Source organism: Pundamilia nyererei, unplaced genomic scaffold, assembly GCF_000239375.1.
Source record: "Pundamilia nyererei isolate P.nyererei 1_Seehausen unplaced genomic scaffold, PunNye1.0 scaffold00091, whole genome shotgun sequence".
Classification (NCBI taxonomy): Eukaryota; Metazoa; Chordata; class Actinopteri; order Cichliformes; family Cichlidae; genus Pundamilia; species Pundamilia nyererei.
In genome coordinates, this window is record NW_005187492.1 from 2,401,934 (window position 1) to 2,424,710 (window position 22,777).

General features: G+C 42.8%; 1 protein-coding gene across 1 annotated transcript in view; it reads right to left on the reverse strand.

Annotated features, from left to right (window-relative positions):
- Positions 1–1,155: 1,155 nt before the first annotated feature.
- Positions 1,156–22,777, reverse strand: part of traf4a (tnf receptor-associated factor 4a) — a 34,175-nt gene continuing 12,553 nt past the window's right edge. Inside the window, exons 2-7 of the mRNA XM_005739403.1 lie at positions 9,721–9,772; positions 6,192–6,296; positions 5,937–6,098; positions 3,614–3,775; positions 2,492–2,647; positions 1,156–1,914 (exon numbers count right to left, since the gene is read on the reverse strand). Coding sequence (XP_005739460.1) covers positions 1,282–1,914; positions 2,492–2,647; positions 3,614–3,775; positions 5,937–6,098; positions 6,192–6,296; positions 9,721–9,772 — 1,270 coding nt within the window. The 3' untranslated portion in view covers positions 1,156–1,281. The remainder of the gene's footprint in view (positions 1,915–2,491; positions 2,648–3,613; positions 3,776–5,936; positions 6,099–6,191; positions 6,297–9,720; positions 9,773–22,777) is intronic.

The window sequence follows — 22,777 nt, forward strand, 5'->3', positions numbered from 1 at the left end:
TAAAGCCATCCACAACTGAGTAATCCCCACATGACTGTTGGCTACAGTTGCTTGAAGGCTAGCAGGAAGGCTAGCTGTTAGCCACGCTAAGATTATAAGCTATAGCAGCTGTATCTTTTCCAAAGAATTCATTTTCTTATTCAAGCCTAATCAAGTTGAGTAAGCTGGATTGGTAGTTCAAAAGGCTAACCTAGAAACTGTGATCCACTCATGCTTGCATTCACAACTACGGCCAATTTAAACTCACCAATTAACCTAACATGCAAGTCTTTGGACTGTGAGAGGACACCGGAGCACCTGAAGGAAAGCCATGCAGAACAGCCAGCCAGGAAGTTCAAATCCAGAACAGTCTTGAATCATTATTCCATTAAAACATGAAAATGATCAATATTTGAGCTGGAAGTTTCTCACCCGTGAACACTGACCTGTTTGTGTGTTCACAAATCTCACAAGCAGTTCTTACTGCGTATTCAGGGTTCATATATACTGTATGAGCACATGTACAAAAGGCAGTTGGGCTTGAGCTTGAGTCCTCTGCTCCCTCTTCTTTAGATCATCCCAGATAAAAATGGGACATCTCTAAAACAGCTTGTTTTTTTCCTTTTTTCCTACTCTTAGTGTAGAGGCTAATGAAGCCCTTCAGCTTTATTTTATATCTGTTCCATAATCTTTTGTATGGTAAAAACAAAAACAACAAAAGCATAACTTAAGATAAACTCTTTAGGCACTGTTTGATTTCCAAGGCTTTCAGTTGTAGACTGTGATTAAAGGTCAACAAACGGAAATTGAAAAAAAAAAATTAATAACAAAAGAAACAACAGAGATTGATGGCTCTGCAGACGAAACACTTTCTCCTCTCTGATATATCAAGGTCCTCCAAGTCCACTTGCACAGCCAGACAGACTCACTACAAGCTCTGTGGTGGAGAAGTTATAAGGGCAGAAAGTGTCTAAAGCAGGTGCCCCCAATCCCAGTCCACGAGGGCCGGTGTCCCTGCAGGTTTTAGATGTGTCCTTGATCCATCACAGCTGATTTAAATGGATAAACTACCTTCTCAACATGTCTTGAAATTCTCCAGAGGCCTGGTAAAGAACTAATCATGTGATTCAGGTGTGTTGACCCAGGGTGAGATCTAAAACCTGCAGGGACACCGGCCCTCGTGGATTGGGATTGGGGACCCCTGGTCTAAAGGGTAAGTCTGTATAAGTTCTCAAGGTTAAGTTTCAGTTCCAGTCTTTAACGAATCTTTCTCCTTCATAAACAGAAAACAAAGTTTGCATCTCAACCCATTATCTTCTGGGGAATCTCTATAGAAGCCTTGATGAAGATGCAGTTGTCCCGGACGTAGTTCCTCTTCTTGATCTCCTCGTGCGAGATGAACTTGGGGTAACCGAAGCCCAGCGTGCTCTCGTCCAGCGAGTTACGGCTGCTGCAGGGCTTCTGGAAGTTCTTCCAGTTAGGGTCGGGGTTGAAGGTCTCCGTGATGTGCTGGGGTTTTGAAAGCGATGGGTCGCTCTGGTCCAGAATGGAAAACGTCACCTTGTAGGAGAAGGGCCACTCCAGCAGGTTGTCATATTCTCCAGGCAGCACGCGGATATAGACAGAGAGGTGAGAGCCCTCACCACTCCCATTACCATTGAGGAAGGCTGACACCTGCAGCTTGTAGCCATAGCGGTGAGTGTAGAAGGGCGGGCTGAAGAACTCATGGTTACTTCTGAGTTTGGCCTCCTGGAGTTTCCGTGAGTAGTCACTGAGTTTCCAGATGAGTACGCCATCGTGGCTTACAGACAACTCCTCCATCTCCCTCCGCAGCTCCAGGATCTCCTGCCGCTGACGACCCACCAGGTTACACATCATGGTCAGGTGGGACTTAGTGGTGTCTTCCAGGTGACGACCAATAGCCAGTTTGGGGCACTGCAGAGAACGGGGAATCTGATTATAAAAACAAAAATTGGCTTCCCATCAGTGTAAAAGAATGCTTTTGCGCTAATCTTAGTTATTTATAGTATTTCTCCCAGGTTTTATACAGTACGGGACACTTAAAACTTCCTGTGTATCAATTAATAATAAAACAAACAGTAATATGATGAAGATGAGCATGCTCAGACTGCAAAGTGAATCTGCACTCTGCTTTTGTGTTTGTACTTTCCATCAGGCCATCTTTAAATAGAACAAGTCAAGCTCTCCAGATGCTTTTTAAGTCTTAACAGAACACCAAGCCGGAGTTTGGTGCTCATAAGTCACTCTTCCTCGAGCATATCCACATTTCTCCAGATTGATGTGGGTTTTATAAATAGACAGAAATGCACTGTCAGAGTGTAGAAGTGTTGATCTCATTAAAATAGACCCTACAGCCACAGCAGTGCATGTCTGAGAAGAAGAAAGGCAATACTTTGGACACATTTACCAAGGACCAGAAGTTTCCTTCTTGGACAACAAAGGCAAAACATTTGACAAGTCATCTCTTAAGGTCAAATGATGCAGGTCTTACCCTGTGTTTGCACCCGGCATCTTTAAAGGGGCAGAGAACGAGGGCGCTACCGCAGTTATCCTTCATATGGTTAGCCAGGTCCTCTCGGGCAATGTTGGGTGTGCCACATTGGTTTGGGCACTGGACAGGAAAGCGAGGGCAGTGGTACTGATGGTTCTGCAGAGGACAGACAGCATGACCAGTAAGAACACAGACTGCACACCAAGGCTCAGATTAATAGCTGTACAGGGGAAAAGAAGCCCTTGAAAGTACCCCCCAAAACTTGGGTTTAAAAATGAGGCTACAGACATAAAAAGCATAAAATTATTTTTATTTTAGCTTCAACGAAAAGAAATGAAACTATTTGTTATAGTAAATACGTTATGGTTTTAGATCCATGGCTGAATAAACCAAGGAAAGCAGTGGATCTGGTTAATTGTGATTAACATTTTTATACATTTTCATCCGTTTTATAAATGTCGGCTGATCATTTCATCAACTGATTTCATTAAAACCAGTCTATAAAATGTCTTCCATATCTTCATGTGACGTATTAGATTGCATATTATTGTAAATTAGTGTATGTTGTCATGGTAAAATCAGCAGCTGTTTGAGATGCCCCGTTATAGACTAGATGGCGACATGAGGAAGCAAGATAACACCTATCTTTGTAAACCAATTAAATGAGCAATACTGAGAAAAGCTCTGAATATCACGTGACAATGGAAAAAGCTCTTCAACACTAGTGTGTGCTATGACCAAGATTGGATTATTACATCTTGGCCTGTCACGTGGGGGAGGGTGACACTGACTGCTCTGCCTCTGGCCAGATGTGTGCAGCAGGAGGTGCCTCCCCCATAACAAAAACCCAGAAAGAAAAAACAGCAGCTTCACACTAAAAATCCAGCTGCCAAAAGACAGAGACACCATAAATGGAAACATCCTTCAGCTACAGCAGGTTTTCTCTTTGCCATCGGGCCCCAATAGGCTGAATTACAGACAGAAGATAAAATGTGTCTCTGCACTTCATCTTGCCAAACATAATTATTTCACTAATAAAAAATAAATACATTTAAAAAAGAAATTAAGGAGCCTTTTGGGGAAAATCACAGCATCTGGTCATAAACTTAATGTGAAACAGACCTGGATTGTGTCGAAGACGAACTCCTTGCCGCAGTACTTGCAGGGCTGCGTGCGTTTGGGGCACTCGGCCATGCTGTGTTGGGACAGCAGGCGACGCATCATCCTCGCCCCGCACTTGTTCTCGCAGTAAACGCTCTCTTGAGGACATACACCCTGGTGATTCTGGAATGAGAAATATAAAAAATTAGATCGGGGTTATGACATAAATCTATGATTCAGACATGTGCATATTTGATGGTGTCTTTTATTTAAACTGCATTTTAATTAACAAAATAATGCTTGTTAAAATTGGGTTATACTGAATGTTATTGCAGCAATGAACACACCTGGATCCATGAATAGTAACGAATCATGGGGATCTAACTGGATCTTAATCTAATAACAAAATGTTCACCAATTATATCTAATGGTGTCCAGCACAGAAAGCAAAACATTTTTTTACAGATTTTATATTGCTAGATTTGTGAGGCAATTTAGTTCCATGTATTACCACTACTTTTCCAGTAGCCACGGGAACTGAACTGAATTAATTTAATAAAAATAAAAACTGTATATTTAGTTTAAAAAAATGACCTAAATAAAACAGTCTTCCATTCAAACATTTTTTTAAAATTCAAATTAAAGTGTTTCTGCCACTGAACATTTGTTTTGGCATTTTGCTAACTTTCAAAACTTAAAATTTCACATTACACATGTCAGAATTTTGACTTTTTCCAAATTTATGCATCTTGAAATTTCAACTCATTCAGAAATAACTCCTCATTTTCAGATAATAACCTAAAATTATAAGATAGAATATAATATAATAATGAATTGCATTTATATAGCACTTTTCGGGGCCCTCAAAGTGCTGTACAATTCCACTATTCATTCACTCTCACATTCACACACTGGTGGAGGAAAGCTACAGTTGTAGCCACAGCTGCCCTGGGGCAGACTGACAGAAGCGAGGCTGCCATATCGCGCATTCGGCCCCTCTGGCCATCACCAGTAGGCGGTGGGTGAAGTGTCTTGCCCAAGGACACAACGACCGAGACTGTCAGAGCCGGGGCTCGAACTGGCAACCTTCCCGTTACAAGACAAACTGCTAACTCTTTGAGCCACGATTGCCCTAATAATGCCTTTATTGTCACTATACAGTTGTACAATGAGATACAGAGCATCCCCTACTCAGTGCAAACATGCCTGTTAGCACTGCAGCACTATATACATATGGAGAGTATTAACAGAGAAAAAATATATAAAATGTACAAATATACAAAATTATAAGATGATAACTCTTAAGTGTTATTATCAACTTTAAGTGGTAGGAACAAGCTTTCGCTTCTAATGTGGATAAACTCATTAAATTGTTAAAAATACTGTTTAAAATTAACACCACATTGTAGGGAATTGTTAGCTTAAATACACGGCTAACAGTTGTTAGCTAAGAGAAACAAAGTAACAAACTATATTTAATTTACTGTACAAAAACCTAAAATAGCTATCTATAAATATAAACTTATTGTTTAACTTAAATATATACAGTAGATAACAGTTGTTAGCTAATAACTGCACTACAGTAGAGACAAACAATTTAAGCTGTTAGCTAAACCGTAGCTGTAAAATACCTATGAAATGGAATAGCTTCAAAAAGCTAACAAATAGAATTATAGATAAATAAGTCATAGTTAATAAATGACAAGTTGAATGCAGTTGCTAAGAGTAAATGGCAACCTCGAGCTAACATTAAACAATGTGAGAAACAGTGTTAATGAAGGAGTCTTGAGTCCAAGGCTGCAAGCGTAAGATATTTAGTTATTTTATAAGTATAATCAACTTTGTAGAAGCTTTAACAACCTATTATTTTTTTTTGTCTTGTGAATAAATGAATTTTCTGAGTACTACTGTTAATCTCAGCAGCTTAAAGGCACATCCATATAAATACTTACATTAGATATTAGGATTATTGGTAAAGGTCAAAAGTGTATTAATGTTCCTGTAATATTGGGCAAAGGGGAAAGCAGAGTAAACAGAGGAGGGGCAGGCTGGCAGTAATGACAGAGGTGCTAGTGAGAAGCCTGAATTACTTCAGCTGTGGAAAACACTTTCAGCATGAAAGACACTGTTATATATTCTTTCTTTCTGCCAACACACGTGTTATTTCAAAATAGACCTAGACTCTCCGAGGGCTCTGACACGTGCATTCACTTTACCTGCTGCTTTCAACAAAGACACCTTTCATATAACCATGGAAATCATGTGCCGTCACATGAAGTTGTTTACAATGAGAGAGAAACCATAATAAAAATGATTTTTTTTTAAAAAGGTGTGAAGTGCTTACCTCATAGGCTTCGCCGGTGAACTCGCTGCCACAAAACTCACACTTGACCTTGCGCTTGGGGCAGTCATGCTGCAGGTGGTCGGGCAAGTCGCGGCGCGTCAGCTTGACTGAGCAGCGATTGGGGCAGGGTATCACATTAAAGGCGCAGGTGGAGAAGTGGCCCTGAGAGACACAAAACAGGTCATCAGAATCACCCCACATGCTGGGTGCAGCAGTGGAGGAAGGAGGCATGTATCAGAGGGCATGGCTTCTTACCTGCAGCTGCTTCATCTGGCCAGTCCAGCGACAGCCCTCCTCGCTGTGGATGCATCGGATGGGCAGAGCCAAGATCTGCTGCTCCAGCTCTGGGTCTGGGTAGATCTAAACAGAAAAGCAGGAGGAGGTCGGTGTAGCAGATCCCAGGATGTGTCCCCACTGGTTAAATGCATGTGGCTTTGACAAGTTTTTGCTACATTTGTAAGCTTTGTCATTACTTTGAGGGTAGGAAATATGGGATAAATGAGACACTGGTTAAGTGAATAATGGGAAATCATAAACCAGAATACAGACACTCAGTGGCTGCTCACAGTTACACACACTGGAGATTTATATTGCAAAAAGGGTAAATGCAGCCCTCATCAGACTGCAGCACAGTGACTCAAGCCAAGCACTGCAGTGATAATGAGTAAGTCTGTCGTTTTATGGGACCTCTGAAAGAGTCAGAGAGGGGAGAAAAGAGGAAAAGATTTATTTATTCTTGGTCACAGAGCAATAGGGATGAGTCAGTTTTCTGCCCAAACACCCCAAATCCTTCCCTACAGTACGCTGTCCAGAGGATTTACGGCTCTTTCGCTGCATCTCCATCCCTTGTGCTGTCACACGAAGCACGGGCAGAGCACTGATCAAACAAGAAAAGCCACTTCCTCAAAATGTCACAACAGCCCTCCGAACAAATAACGGCTCCCAGAAAGTGCCCGACTGCGCTCACGTGTCTCTGCCATCGCCAGCAAGTTAAAAATTCATTTGGAAAACGATCTGCAAGGAAACCCTCGTCGTCTCTCTCATTGTTTGCAGCAGCTTTGTTAGGAGATAGACGCCTTTTCAAGTGTTTTAAAGTACATCTCTGAAGTGAAATGACATCCACAGAAAGCGACTCCATTTACACTGAAGGAGCGGTTGAGATTTCAGTGCCATAATCACATTCTCTGAGGAGAAACAAAGAGCAGAAAAAAAGTCCTCTAAAGCACACTGAAACACTCTCTCATTGTTACAGTCTTGGAATTTGCAGGAGGACAGCAATAATGACCTTTTAATAAGTTAGTCGCAGGCAGATCGGGGGGGTTAATCTCTTTGGAGCTCCAAGTTGGGGGTTTATTCTGTCTGCTGCAGCAATTGTTGGCCGTGCACTGCTGCTACAGCAGAAACAGTGCAATCCTTTAATGACTGCAACACTGTTGTTCTGTGGGAGCGAGGTTGTGTTTGTGCACGTTTTCGAAGGACAGTGTTCAGCGAGCGTTACAACAACCCTGACAGGGACCACCAGGATGGGGTAATTTACAGGCGACTGGGAGCCTTGGCAAATAACAGCGTCTGACAGGTGTGCCATGAGCACATCCTTCCCATGGGGAGTCCCTGCTATTACAGGCGCCTTCATCGCTCTGAGCACAGCATGCAGACCTGCACTGCTGCCCCGCTGAGCCTGCTGCAGCTCGAGGTTAAACCCTGATCATTTCCTTTGTTTTTTAATGAGTTTTAAGGTCACAAAAATCACCTTATTCCTCCCCGCCTGACGGTATCAGCTTTCATTAAATCTGAACGATGATGAACTTCTATTTAGTGCAGTCATCTTTTTCTTTTTCCAGTGGCTTTGAATAAATGAGCTTTGTGCACACAGAACAAGATCATAAAGAGTAAAGCTAACAAACTGCATGGGAGACTTATCAACTGAAGCCTAACGCTGCACTGAAAAGGAGATGATCCTTTCCTGCCCCTTATCCTTGTCTTCCAGTCTCTCATTTTGCAGTGGGGGTGTGGGTGTGTGAGAGCCAGCCGCCGACTCTGAATACAGTTAGTCATTATCTTTTCCCCCTGAGCACAATCTGATTAACTGCATTTATTGTTCAGCTGAAATTTCTTCTGGACATAAAGAGATGTATTAAAAGAGGCGAGGGTGGGGTGGTACTGGTTTTAATAGATTTTCCACTGACTCTGACTCTCAGTTAAAACAAGGATCTGTAAACTTACTTTCAAAAATTCAGCTTTTATCACACCATTATAAAGTCAAAGCCATCACCCTAAAGCAGTTTTTCTGATAATTTGCATTTACATCCGGATTCATGACTCCATCTTTATCTAATCTTTGTACTCGTTAGACATCTGATTTGCATTCGTTCCTAGTCAGGCCAGTGTAGCCCAGTTTATTTACATCCTGAAGCAGATGAATGCAAACAAAACAAAAATGCTACAAAGCTAGCATTTTAATCATTCTAGCATCTAGTGGCATGTTGTTACATTGATCATCTCCAGTCTTATCTGTACTCTGTGTTTAGTTTAAATGCTAGCGTGCTAAATTTCTCAACCACAGGGGTGATCACTGTTAATGTATCTGCTTAAAATCTGGATGCTAACGTGGTAGAAATTCTGTACAAATGGTGAATTCTTTGATCTGGTGCACATCAGCTTGGTCGCACAAGCATTTTAGCACACTCACGTTACCTCACGGTGAGCTGTATCATGGCTATTATCACCTTTGGCCTTGCCAAATAGAACTCTTTGAAAACTTCCAGTGTACAGACATCCATAAACAAGGCGAAACTGAGTTTAAAACATGTTCTGTTAAGTGTTTTGTTTAACTTAGGTAATGTTGTTCAGTTTGCACAAAAGTCTGAGGTTTCAAGAACATCTTTTATGCTGTCCATGTCTCAAAGCAAGTCATTCCCCATCGGCTTTTGGCAGAGGGTATTTTTGGTCGCTCCCTTATTTCCCAAATGAGGTCATCGGAGTGGATGGATCCACATCTTTTATCTGACACAGATTTTATACCAGGTGCTGCTTTTTTTTTGTTTTTGTTTTTTGTTACATAACCATCCCATTTATCCAGACTTGGGACCAGCACTTGGACAACCATATGCCCCCTGAGCCTGGGTTTGTGTCTGCCCCTGGGATCGGAACCATACAAACCACTACATTATGGGGTCATTTGTTCTCAATAGACTCCCATGTTAAAATACCCCACTTCACATCAATTAAAAAAGGTTTACAACCTAGAACTAAATATATTTGACCTCTATGGATATTTTCCTCCTTCAAACCAACTAAACAGGGTGTGTTTTTTCACATACTGCAGTAGGGGGTGTAGCTGGTTTGATTGACAGAAGTGTAACCACTCAGTGTTTGCTAGGCCACAGCTGCTAATTGGAGTCAGTGAAGTGAACCACTCAGCTGCGTTTGTGCTGTTATTGCCTTTTGGAGCATTTTCAATGGAAATTATCAGGACTTGCACTTTGGTATAGCCCGTCCAAGATATATCCACTAATTAGCATTAATTAGCAACTCCAACCGCTCATCTAAAATATGCTAATTTGCCCCTCAAAAACAAACAAACAAACAAACAAAAAAACAAACAAAAAAACAAAACAAAACATGGCAGCGGACAAAACACATGTTGAGGCTTCCAAATGTGGTGGGTTTGGTTCATGTTGTTACCGTGCTGATTTTTCAACTAAGGAGGGAAAAATGTGCTTTTAAAAATACTCCTGCATGTGTGGGTTTGGCTTTAGTTTGGGATTACGAGTGTCAGTCGTACCTTGGCATAGTCTAAGGGCAGCTGATCCTCCGGACACTTGAAGACACCCTCACTGCAACAAAAAAAACAAAAACAAAAAAACAGAAACAAAGAAAAGTTTAGTATTGAATGAAAAGAAGACAGAGAAAACAAGTTTAAAAGCAGACATTTTAAAACCACACTGGCCCTTGGACAGAGCTAAAAGGCTCTTCTATAATAGTCTGAAAGAGCAGCGTTGCTCTGCCCTTAGTGCTTCTCTGTCTCTTCGCATACACTTTAAAGCTGAAAAGTTCTCTGACTGATCATGCTGCGTGACGCACTCTCATGCACAGTGATGTCAGGTCTGTGAGCTGCTGACTTTAATGACATTGGCTCTTCTGTGTTTGACCCCTCAGAGGACACGTCTGCACAGATTTATATGACTGCAGAGGACAAAACTACACTGTAGAGCTTCATCTGTTTTTCTCTAAAACATAAAGAAATGATTGTGAACCCCACTGTTTAGCTTCTTTTTCTATTTCTCTTTTTGCTCTAGTACCACAGCCGACATAACAAAGTTCTTGTTTTAACAGGCTTCAGTTTTTCTCAGTATACAAACTGAGCCTCGCCTTCATGCTCGAGGCTCATCCTCGGGACGATTTGCCGATCTGCTCCCATAACAGTGAGACGACTATTTTCTGCATTTTTCCCCTGGAGTAGTAAAACCCCAAATAAGACTTGAACACCCACTTTATTACATACCCCCTGTGCAGTTTTTGTGGCGCCACAAAAGTGCATTCAGCACCCCGTTTAAGGTCCAAATGAGTGAGTGCCATGGCTCATTAGGGCAGCCGTCTCCCAAACTCCCAGCCCTGATGTTGTCATAAAATATTCACACTTCTAAATAATAGAGGCAGCAGCCACTAGGGGTGAGCTGCTATACAGCGCCGAGGCTCACAGCTGCACAGCAGACACTTCTACACACACAAACTTAAACAGACAAAAAAAAAAATAAAAAGAGGCAATCATGGCTCATCTCCTGAGATTTTAACCATGTTATGATTATCTGGAGCCTCCCTGTTATTTTTGAGTCACACATGTTATTGTTGAAAGTCAGGCCATTTAAAAGATGTCACCTTGTGAATCTGCTCATGATAAACATGATCACACGATCATGCTCAGGCTTCACACTGCTATAACGGTTTGTTTTCACACAGTTTTTCTACTCTTTTCTCTGTGTGTTGTCAAAAAGGGGTGACCTCCGCAAGTACACACGTGTCCCCCCCACCTGCTATGTAAACCTTGTATTTGTGAAGGTCAGCCAATCAGACCAAAGCTTAAAACAGCAAATTTCTTACATATGAAAAAAGTGAAGGGGTCAGGATGAAATTATTTATGCAAAGCTACTGTAGCTGAAGCTAATATTAAAAATACAGAGCTGGAAATCACTATAACTGGTCCTAATTTCAGCAGTGATTTTGCCTAAAACTACAAAGAAAACAAAACGGCAGGAGAAATGTGTTCTGCACAAAAGCCCTGAAGCTTCATCTGACCTGTGCAGAAGCCTCTCATGACCCCGACCACGGCCACATTATGCTTAAACTAATTAAGGGACAATCGTATGCAAACAGTAAGTGTATGCCTTTTGGTGCTTTAATTTGCTTGGCAGTGTCACCTGACTGCAGCTCCCAGAGGCACAGGGACATGTGACAAGGCGGGAGTGCATGTGCACCCCCTGCCTAACCAGCTGCTGTAAAACCAGAGAGTGAGCAGCAAATGGGGGGGCAGAGGTTAGGCCTGAGATGGAGGATGGAGGGAGGGTTGATGAAAAAAAAAGGGGGGGGAGGTTAATGCATGACGAGACAGCAGTAATTCTCTTCCATTAGGGTCACTGTGTCAGCAGGGAGCTGGAGACCAATTAACAAACCCACAACAGGCTGCAAAAGGAGGTCAATCGATTAGAGGCTTCGAGAGCCCAGTCAGCATCTCGTGTGGTGTGAAATCATTTACAGTATTCGTGGCCATCGCAGATTTAGAAAGTGCTGCCTGTCCCACAACTGTAAAGCGAGAGGAGATGGGAGGCGACAGGCTCTCCGCTCTGGACAGGGGGTGATGTAGGCGCAGGCAAGGGTGGTGGGGGTTTACAGCCCGAGGCCCCATCCAACTCGGGCCATGCATCTGACACACAGAGAGGCAGACAGGCGAAAAGAGCCTAGTCACAGACTGTCAGGATAATTCCTTCCCCGGTCACAGAGAAGCTCCCACAGCTCCCACACATTCATGTGTTCGGCCCCACGAGCGATAACGCTGCCCGACTCTCTCGGGTCGCTCTCGAATCGAACTCTCTGTCGCTCCATGACAGCACATTAGCAGTGAACAGCGGGGCTGATGTGAGACACAGCTCCGGTTCAATTCATCCATCTTCTCTGCCAAACAATTTCTTTGGCTAGCGAGAGCTTTCTAGAAGAAATGAAATATAACCCACAGATTTGGGTACAGTACAGAATACTCTGCTACAGGACTGCTTCAAGCGACATGTTTACTACAGAAAATGATTATCTGGATATTGATACAAATTCGTTTTTAAGCATTTATCTAAGAGCACAAAGAAAAGACTGGAAAACTGGTAGAAAGATCAATGGAAAGTTGAACAGGTTCTTATACAGTGCATTTCTACTCACTTGGAACACTCCAACCACTCCAGGATCAAACTACCAACCTCTAAGTTAGTAGGTAGATCAGGTCAACTGCTAAGCTATAGCCACCCTATCTAAGGTGAGATTTGAACCTGGGACTCTACATTATCCTTGTGATACATCCTGCTCAATCCAGTGAGCTAAAAAAAAGCAAAAAATTGTTTTTTTCTAAATGCTTGATGGTTCCAAATGTGTACAATTTTCCATTCAAACAATTGTCTCTCGTATAGTTACAAGCACTACTTTGGACAGATGTTTAATCCGACAAACAAAGCGATCTGAGGACGTCACCGTGGGCTGCGGGGAATTGTGCACTTCTATTGGACCTTGACATTTTATAGCACTTTACACAGTAAGCAATTAGCAGATCAGTAGTAAAAAACATTGCACAGGACAGCCGCAGCCTGACTAAAGCTACTATAGGGTAAACATTACTATTAAGCAAAGCCTTGAGGGTAAACTTGAACTGTGCACGTGGGAACTCGCACCCCACAAACTTCTTCTGAAACGAGTTCATCATAAATGTGCATAACAGTGGAGATGCTGGTAAACAGCGTTTCGGGGCTGTGTCGGGGAGTCACGGGGGAGCAGCTTAGGAGCGCATAGCATGCAATTTAACACAATCACTTCATTAAAATTTGATCTCCTCCTTCTGTCCACTCAGCTGCTCTCAGGCATTCTTAATATCACCTTAAATTCACTGGTAGGCGACACCGTCACATCGTGTTAGGGGGTAGAAAACACATTCCCCCCACTGCAGGTGAAATACACCCACCCACCTACCCACCAATCAGCCCTTAAATCCCTCTTCCCTCTAATTGCCCTCTCTTTCTCTCCCCTGTGCTTAAATCTTTTCAGGCCCAGATTAAACAGTCGTTCATTCATCCAGCTGATACCACGAGGACAGCCGTCACAACATGCTTCGTCACTCTGCGCGCAACTCCTGACAGGCAGACGGTGAGGAGTACAAATCCCTCAGGTTTAATCTCACCGGTGCAGAGCGGAGTGGTGTTTTTCCAAGAGACAGCGACCGGCCTGCAGGCCACACAGAGACAACATGTTGGTGACAGTCTGCCTCAGAGTAACCTTGAAGCCTGCTCTGTATTGACTAAGAGAGAAACTCCTAAACAAACCCTTCTGTGTTTGCCATTGTGGCAGGCAAGGGCTGTCGAGACGCACAAAACAAACTAAATCAAAAGCACGAGAGCTTCGGAGAGCGCCAGTCTGTGGCACATTAACTCTCTGAGCAGACTTTTGTTATTGAGTCAGATAGCTTCGGGAGCCTTGACTGAACTGCCCACTTATCTCTAGCCGGAGCTCGCTGCCAGCTTTTATGTTCATCCTTATGCTAAAGCCTTTTGTCTTTTCAAGATATAACCAGGATTAACTTTAATATGCACAAACAAAACCTTAAATTCCACCAGTGCGCTGCATGAAGGCTTTGGGTCTCACAGCTGAAACTCTTCTCGTTTCCTCTCAGGAAGTTGAGGGAAAACAAGACCTTTGTTTTATCTCATCTAAAGTTACGATAATCCCACAAATCCATCTGGTTTTGGGTTTATGTGTGCAAGAAGTCAGGACTTCCTTCGTCCAAGTCTCGTATTTTGAACAATAATGAGTACAGATTTCATAGAGACATCAGAGTATGAGTTTTATGGTTCAACTACATTTAAATGATCTCCTTTTTTGCAAGTTTGGGATACTTGATACAAAACAAAACAAAACATGTACCTCGAGTTTCACACTGTACTTTCTAATATTTTTTTTTTGTTTTCTGATGTTTCAGTTGCAGGATTAGGGTTTAAAATCACAATCAGTCTTTCTCAGTACAGAAAAACACCTTTTCAATAACCATTAACTAATTTGAGAAGATCCGTTTCAGCTATCGTCTCCCACTCTGCTCCAATTGTTCAGCAGGCCTGGCCAAAATGTGCCAGCGGTACTCGATGAGTCATTCTGTGAGTAGAGGCGCAACCCTCTGGGAGCTGCCGGTTGCTAACAAAGCCCCAGAGTTCAACCGCACGACCAGAACTGCAAGCGAGGCAGCAGCATTCTTCGGTTCCAGGGTGTGTCAAACTATATGTGAGGCGGGCATAGCGCTTACGTGTTGAAGTAACGAGGATACGAAAGAGAAAGTAATAAGGAAAAGATTAGAGTTAAGGTAAATCATTTTAACCTGGGTTTTTTCCCGTGGGAGGGAAATAAAACAATCTAGCACTGACTTTGGACTCTGCATCCAACAAACTAGATAAAAATAAAAGTGCTAGCAGATTAAAGGAAAGGAACAACCTCCAAAAACGCAAAATACAGGCAAAGATCGGACTGTACTAGAACGTCTCAACCATTTTTACACGTGGACTCCAGTTCTGAGCCTTTTCATAGGTTAGATGTGAAAATGCAAATATCCCTGCACAAAGCCTGCGTGATATCAGAGCGTGGAGGAGGTAATAGTCTGGAGAATTCATAGCAAGCGAGTGCCTCCTCAAAGTTTTACCCGTGAACTTCCCCTCACCCAAAGCAAACAGACTATTTCCAGGAATTAGAACAGGAAGGACAACTACCTGTTGTTCGTTACATGTGGGCAAGAGCAACTTGGGACGCTGCCAGGACTCGATAGTTGTCATCACAATATATGGAAAGCAGAAATCTACACACGCAAGACTATCAGGGAAATTATAAGTGTGACAGCTACTACCAGTTTAATGAGAACTTCACACAGAGAATTCTAACCGTTTTTCCAGAGATTTAACAGTTCGTTCTAACGTTTTTCCAGCTGTCTCTGAAGCTGTCTGACCACAAACCACAATTCGTTGTAATGTCTTGTGGAGGAGCAGCTTTGCAACAGAGTTTTTAGAACAATGGGATCAACATAAAATACAAAAACCAACGACAGTCAAAAGGTTACACTGACATCCTTCTGCACACCACAAACTCAAAGGTTACAATTAGTATTGTTAGTGCTGCAGCTCAGAGGTCTTCCTGAAAACATCCTGCCTCTAGCCGGGTGTTCTGTCCCTCCGCCTCACGATTAGCTGCGCATCCCCTGAATAAGCCGGGTGATGTTTCCACCTGTGGAACCTGATAGACTTCGCCCACAGCTCATTTGGCTTTCCGCCGAGCTCTCTGCAGCCCTCTCATTTGTCTGAAAGAGGAGAAGCAGCTCCTACTTTCACAGAGCGCGATGACACACCGGCCTACAGGTGGATTGACGACTCCTTTGCAGACTTTCTGTGTGGCATATCCACACATGAATGACGCTGTGACAGCTGCTTGTGTAGCGCTTAATTCCTACAGGATAAGCTGTCCATACCTGTGGTTTGTTGGAGATTATATTGTGCATAAGCCCTCTGACGCTTCTGGAAGGCAAAGCTATTGCCTACTAGGAAGCACGGTGACCTTTTCACATAGTATAGCAATAATTAAAAGAGGTTGGCACTGAAACGTCTTGGTGTAGAACGTTTATTTAAACTGAGGCTGTAGAACATAAGTGTGAAATGACTAGTGAAGTAGTTATTTTATATAAAGTAAAAAAACCCACACATTTCTTTGTTTACAATTTGTAAATGTGAAAGTGTTTTGTTTTTTTCCTTCATTTGACATTATCAGGTTTTGGACACCTGTCTGCCTGATAAATAAAGGATTTCAAAGAAAAATAGCAGCAGATTGACTCAATTTTTGTAGAGAAAAATTAAACTAAATCTAACATTTTACACAAATAGCATATAGTTTTTCTGCATCTCTATTGTTGTCCTTCAGTCTGTTACGCACCTGACATTTTAGTGTCCAATTTATAAGGCTGCTATTATCGTCTGAGCTAAATTTGTACAGTTTTCTGTTCCGTCTTTACTCTGTAAAGTACAGATATTATTACTGAACCTCACACCGAGGCCATCTAATGGCTCATAGCTCAGTGATATTTACTATTTAGCAAAGGAGTCACAAGACAGTCAGTAAATTTTGGTCAAACACAGTTTCTTTATCATATGCCCCGAAAACTAAACTAAAGAGAAGAGAGGACGGACTATTACATTTTGCACTACTGTTTTTACCCTAAAATTATTCTTACAGTTTTTGACAGATCTCAGGAGGCTTTTTGTTGAGTTTAGCAGGATCCAGTCTGGAATATGACGCCTGTAAAATCCTATCTGACTTCCTGTGTTGGTCACTAACAGCCACTGACAGCTGTTTAATATGAAGCAACAATGGCTGACAGTCTGTAGGTCATGGTCATCAGCAAGAGAGAAATAAACCACATGTGACGCTGTGTCAGATGGCGCTTCAAATAAAGGCGGAAAATGTAACTGTTTTCAAAGATTTGTTGCATAATTCCCTGTAAATTGAACTTTCACACTTTCAGTTCTCCATGTTCCTTATCCAGAAAAGGACTATTTTTGTTGCGTTACTTTGCTGAAGCAGGAATAAAATGATGCAAGTGGAAGAAAGGCACTACTACTACTCCTGGAGAGAGTGTGATTGTGTGTGGGTGGATGTCTGGCCTCGTTCCCTGGCTTCATCTCCTGCACCCCATGCAACACACTCGCTGAGAACAAATGTGTACCAAGATAGAAAAAACCATTAAAGGACGGTTTTACTACGAGCTACACAGACGCCACCTACAAAAAACTGAACAAAAGAAGAAAAGTGGATTTCGAAGCTACTGGGAATTTGTTTCGTGCCTATACGCAGGCAATTTTCTGACCACACACAAAACAGTGGAGATCAGGACACCTGAGGCCATCCCTGCTCATGCCGTCATCGCTTATGCAATGTTATTCATTTCTCTGAGCAGTTCACCTCACCGTGTTGACATTTGTGAACACGAGCCATCTGTGAGAGAGTTCGCACATGTTCTCACAGCATCCAAAGGTTGACAAAAATCAGTTTGTTTGTTTGTTTTTTAATGTCAGCTCGGCAGTAGTACCGGAAGCAGATAAAGGTGAATGTTGCCCTGCGCTCCGTGTCATCTAAGAGCTCTGACTGAGCGTACTCAAAGTGTGACCCAACAGTAAGAGAATATGTCCAGGAACTGTCCTTTAAATTTCCAAAACACAACATCAGATGTGATGTTGTGTCCTGAGAAGGCCTGCAATAAGTGATCATAAATATGCACCAATAACACGTGACCTCAACGCATGCATTTGAACAGGATTACATTTTCTGTATGAATAAAGGGGATAAACTGAAGCTAACACAGGTTTGCTATTAACGGATGAACTTTTATTGAACATATTTTTCAGTTCATAACATAATTATTCTGCTAACTTCTTTAATTTTGATGTATTTCTACACACAAAGACCTGGTTGTACTTGTAGCATTACACAATAAAGCTCCATTGATGTGTTATTGGTTTCCAGAAAACACACACCTACATCTCCTGGACAGAAATAGCCTTTTGTGCGATTATAAAAAGTAGAACTCAGTCGCTCGAGAGGTGAAACCTGGCGGTCGGTCTGAATTTGAGAGCAATTAGATGACGATGACTCATCTCATCGACCAGAGGCGTAGCTCAGCCACACAGCCACGAGGAAAACACGAAGAAGAAGAAGAAAAAAAAAAAAAAAAAAAAAAACACCTTTCGGAGGGCAAGCAGGAGAGGGGAGGAAGGAAGACCATATATGGAGGGCTGAAGGGAAGAGGAGGAGTAGTTTTCTGAAAGCTGAAGGCAAGCTTGTGTGATGCATAATCCATCCTTAAGTGTGTGAGGAGGGGAGACGGCACATACAAGTAGTTATAATCCCCCCCACACTGTCTCCTTCCATCAGCGTGATCAGGCTCTGACATGAGTCTTTAACAGAAAAAGGAGGGGGGTATAACAGAAACTGAATTCCAGCTCCTCCACTGACACTAAATTTATAGCAGTCATAAACTCAAGACGCCCTCCTAGGTCGCACCTTGGATATTATGAAAGGAGCAAGGGTTTAATGATTGATAGCGCTCATTTCCAGGTTAAATATGAAGTTAGCTGCAGCAGCTTGTCAGCTTAGCTCCGGATCAAAAAAATGAAAGAGCTATCTGAAGGTTTCTGCACAGTTAAATGATAAAAGGTAAATCAGGTTCAAGAGTTTCAGGAGCCTCGCCTCAACGTCTGTTAAATACCTGCAGGCATGTGCACAACACCGATAACTTCCAAAAAACACTCAATTATAAATTACTCAAGACAAGATTGATTAGGATCTAATATTCTAGAGAGCAGTATCACTCCTCTATCTTGACAAAGAAGCCAATAAGTGCATTTCCCAAATGGTCCAACTCTTCCACTAAAATGCCTCAAGTCATATGGATGTCAGTGCCAGTTATGCCAGTTTTATACCAACGCAGACTGTTTTCTAAGGAACTTGGCAGGCAATCAAAGACATAATATAACAGAATGCAGTAGGATCTTTTGTTTTCCTGGTCGATTTCATCCCCCAGATTAAACGTTGGATGCAGGAGGTACAGGAAAATCAATCCACTTTCATTAACTGCTGCTGATCTGGGAGCAGGGTGGTGGGGGAGTTGCAGAGAGAGAGAAAAAAAAAAAAGAGAGAGGTCCCATCAATTGTATCGGGAGCGGAGCTCATGCATGCATGAGTGCAGTCACCCTCACCCACTCAGTATACAGCAAAAGTGGAAAAAAAAAAAAAGGAAACGAGAGAGACCACCATAACGGAGGCGTACCCGCACGAACAGAGCCCGCACTGCGTACATGAAAGGAAAGCAGAGCTTGAAAGGAGATGCTTTACGTTTGATCTGAAGGGCGGTTTGTGGAGGGGCGGGGCGGGTGGAGGACTGCATCTGGAGATCAATGAAAGTCCTGAGGTTTAACATGTCACACATGTGAGAAGGACTTACTGGCCATTGAAGAAGTGCTAAAAGCTGCATTTAAGGTTGCAGCAGGTGAGAAATACCCCACTCTCTGTTTTACTATCCACTGTCACCAATTTGTGAAGATTCAAAAGCTACAAAGGAGCTGGAGAGTGATCAGCTATAATTCAGCAACAAATGGAAGCAGCTACATGCTCTACATTTCTCCAGACGCGTGCGATATTTAGCAGTTTTAATCACAGATGGCTGGTCTAATTTTAGTTCAGAAGGCAGATTTCTGCTCAAAAGAGCAATATGCAGCGATGACGGCTGGCTTTGAGGAGCCGCAGTTAATCTCGTGGAGCGCCTACACCGGACGGGGAGGCAAAGCCTGGCCTACTCAAACGAGAGCCACAAGCCAACTGTATGCATATGGCAGCGGAGACGCAGTAGCAGACAGAGTCACCTCATTTCCCCCCTCAAAACAGCATTAATGAATCAGCTATTGGAGCCACAATCACGGAGAAGCACAACATGAAATCGCAGCACTAATGCAGATTAAGTGTGGAAGCAGCAGCGCGCTTCAAGCTATTGTACAAGCTGCCTGTCAAAATAAGAGCATTTTCAATCAGTTTGTGACGTCTGCAATAATAAGGCATGAGGTGTGCAGCTCAAAAAAATAAAGAAAATGTTTTCATTCAGGTGTTTAGTTTGAGGCAGTCAGCTCAGTTTAAAGACTGGAAACAGGGAATCAGTCAGCCTGGCTCTTTAAAAGGTCTCCGTATCATTGTGGGTGGATTTTTCTTACTCTAGGACAGAGCTAGGCCAGCTCCATGGTCTCCTGGTGCAGCTTCATTAGTAGGCTGAAAACAGGAGGGGGGGGCTCAGCTAGTCTGGCACAGTCCAAAATCTGCTTACTAACACCTCTAAAGCTCACTAACTAACCACTTTATATCTTGTTTGTTTAATCCGCACAAAACCCTTCGCACAGAGCCAGGCTGTGCCCACTTCCACTATATTGAGCTGCTAGCTGCACATTCATATTCAGCAGAAATAGCATCCACACTCTTCTTCCTTTGCAAACCATTTCACATCTTCTCATAAACGTCTCTCTGAGCTGGGACACTGCCGCAGGTCAGCGTATCTGACAGATGGTTGACAGCGAGGTGAGGAGGTTAATGCCCAGTAAATCCAGAGATAAGCATATTCTGCATCATAACGCATTTTACTTTGAACACACTTTCTCTGATTAGTTTGGACACTGGATGGGAAAAATCAGTCCTTCACACAAATACTGGATTAACTCAAGATTTAAATGCAAGGACAGTTCAGCGAGTAAGACGAGCTGCGATGGAGCATCTCTGCTTCGCACACGGGAATAAAAAACATCAAAACACAAAACTACATTTCCACACAGAGGTGTAGGCTTCTATATTCTATTAGGCTAAACGCATGTGGTCAAAATGCCTTTAAAAAAACAAACAAACAAGACCATTTTATCTTCTCTGGAAGAATGACGAGGAATATGCCAGTGATTTGTTAACTGGTCCTAGCAGAGCATTTTTCCTGCGTAATGACCTCGTTTTGCTCTCTGTGGGGTTTGTTTTATGACTTTAAGAACCGCCAAGATCTGTTTCGCCCAGACGCCAAGAGGGACATTTCAACTTTAAAGAGAATTTAGGACAGACCTGGCCACCAGAGGCACGGCATCAATCAAAAGCCACTTAGAGCTAAAATTTCACCATTTAGTACCTATAGGCGCATGAGCTCATGGCAGAAGAGTAGGAGAGGAGGAACTGCTGCTGCTGCTGCTTTGCATGCTCTCAGCATAAATCACATTTTATAGCAATTCGTAAGGAGAGTGCTTCGGTTTGCTCGTTTATTATGGAGTCGACTTTCAATGCCAAGGCCCTCACCAGACAAAGAAGACTGTTGTTTTTACAGCAAGCAAATGAGCCGTACACCCTCAAGGAGAGAGCCTCAGAGAAACACAGAGCTCATCACTCATCAGTTAACACTATTATTTACTGCAGACTGACTGACAATCGCTGTGGAAATATGTAGAGCAAAGAAAACAAGCTCCGATTTTTTTTAAAAAGTGAACAAATTCAGACCACAGACACATCTCAATCAAGTTCAGGAAGCAAATGATCGGTCTGCAGATTATGCCAAAGAACTTCTCCATCACAACTCCACTGAGAGACTGCAGCAGGTGGGCAATGCAGATAGCCCCTCCCACTTGTAATAGCTTATGGATCGTAGCAGATCTTTTCACTGATGTGCACCTGTTAACCTTGGAAAAGCAGGTGGAAAACATCCATTATACCTTATTCTTAAAAACATCAAAAATGTGAAAGTAAATGTAATGAAAAAAAAATGTTAAAATGAGTCAAAACATGAAAACAATCTCCTTCCACTGTAATTCATATTTGGCAGTATGGCTCTGCTTTGAAAGAAGCAATGACAAGAGCATTGTTGCAGGTGGAGGCAGCCTAGAACAGTGGGCTAAAGGATATCGGCTGATCCATCAGCTGATCCATCAGCTGATGTGAGTTAGTACTGAGATCGGTTAGTCTGCTGAGATAGTGGCTCGGAGGCCTGAACTATACGAGGCATCTAAATGTCACAGGTACAAAAAAATAGGTACGAATCATAAATGCCATATTTGACATATTTTCTGGTAGAAAAGCACCCCCAGCTGCTGATCCTGGATAGCATTAGTTAGCATTTTAGGAAAAAGAGTCTGACTTGTGCACAGAGAATAAATAAGCACTGTTGTTTCCTCTCATCGGGTCAGTATAATGAGCAGCAACTTCCATTAATCAAACTAGAGACACCAGAAAAAGAAGCCCTGCCTTCAATAAACAGCTGTCTGCTCTTCCCAGGCCTTCAAAGATAAGTACTCCACACACACTCCCTCACAGCTGGTCTGCTATGTGTGAGAGAGATAGGAAGAGATAGCAGGTGTGGGTAAACCATTATCAGCTTTGCTGTGTGAAGAAGTTATTTTGGTCCGACCCCACAGGAACAACACAGAGGAAGAAATGTGAATTGGCCTGAGGTGGACGAGTCTAATCCGAGATAAAGAGGTTTTTATGTCTGGACCCGATGAATTTCCACAGAATTTAGTTTTTAGACTGCAACTTTGCCACAGTGTGTCTGAGGTCACAGCGAACTGAAGACTGGAGCGAGGATAACGACTTGGATTTCCACTTGTCAGAGTCTGCGATCTGCGTCGTTGTGATTCACTGTTATCGCAGCAGCAGAGCGCGGGAGGCACAGCCGCGAGTCTGATGTGTCATGAGTCACTTGTGTTCCTCTCAGGCAGAAAAACTGAAAACTTTTGCCTCTCAGCACCGTCTTAACTCTCCTCCTCAATCCTGCTCACCTTAATGCCTCGCTTTACTGTCAGATATCGAAGAAATCAGCGTTACGTAACGCGAACGTCTGCTTCCGGCTCGTTTGAATTTCCACTGAACAGCGAGCGGAAAAGCTCCTTTTTCCTGATGTGTCAGTAAGCTGATTCGGGCCTGAGAGGTGTGCACATCACCGGCAGGCAGTGACAATTTTAGGTCCTGTGCTTTTGTGTCCATGGTAACTGGAAGTAGGTGTGTGTGCG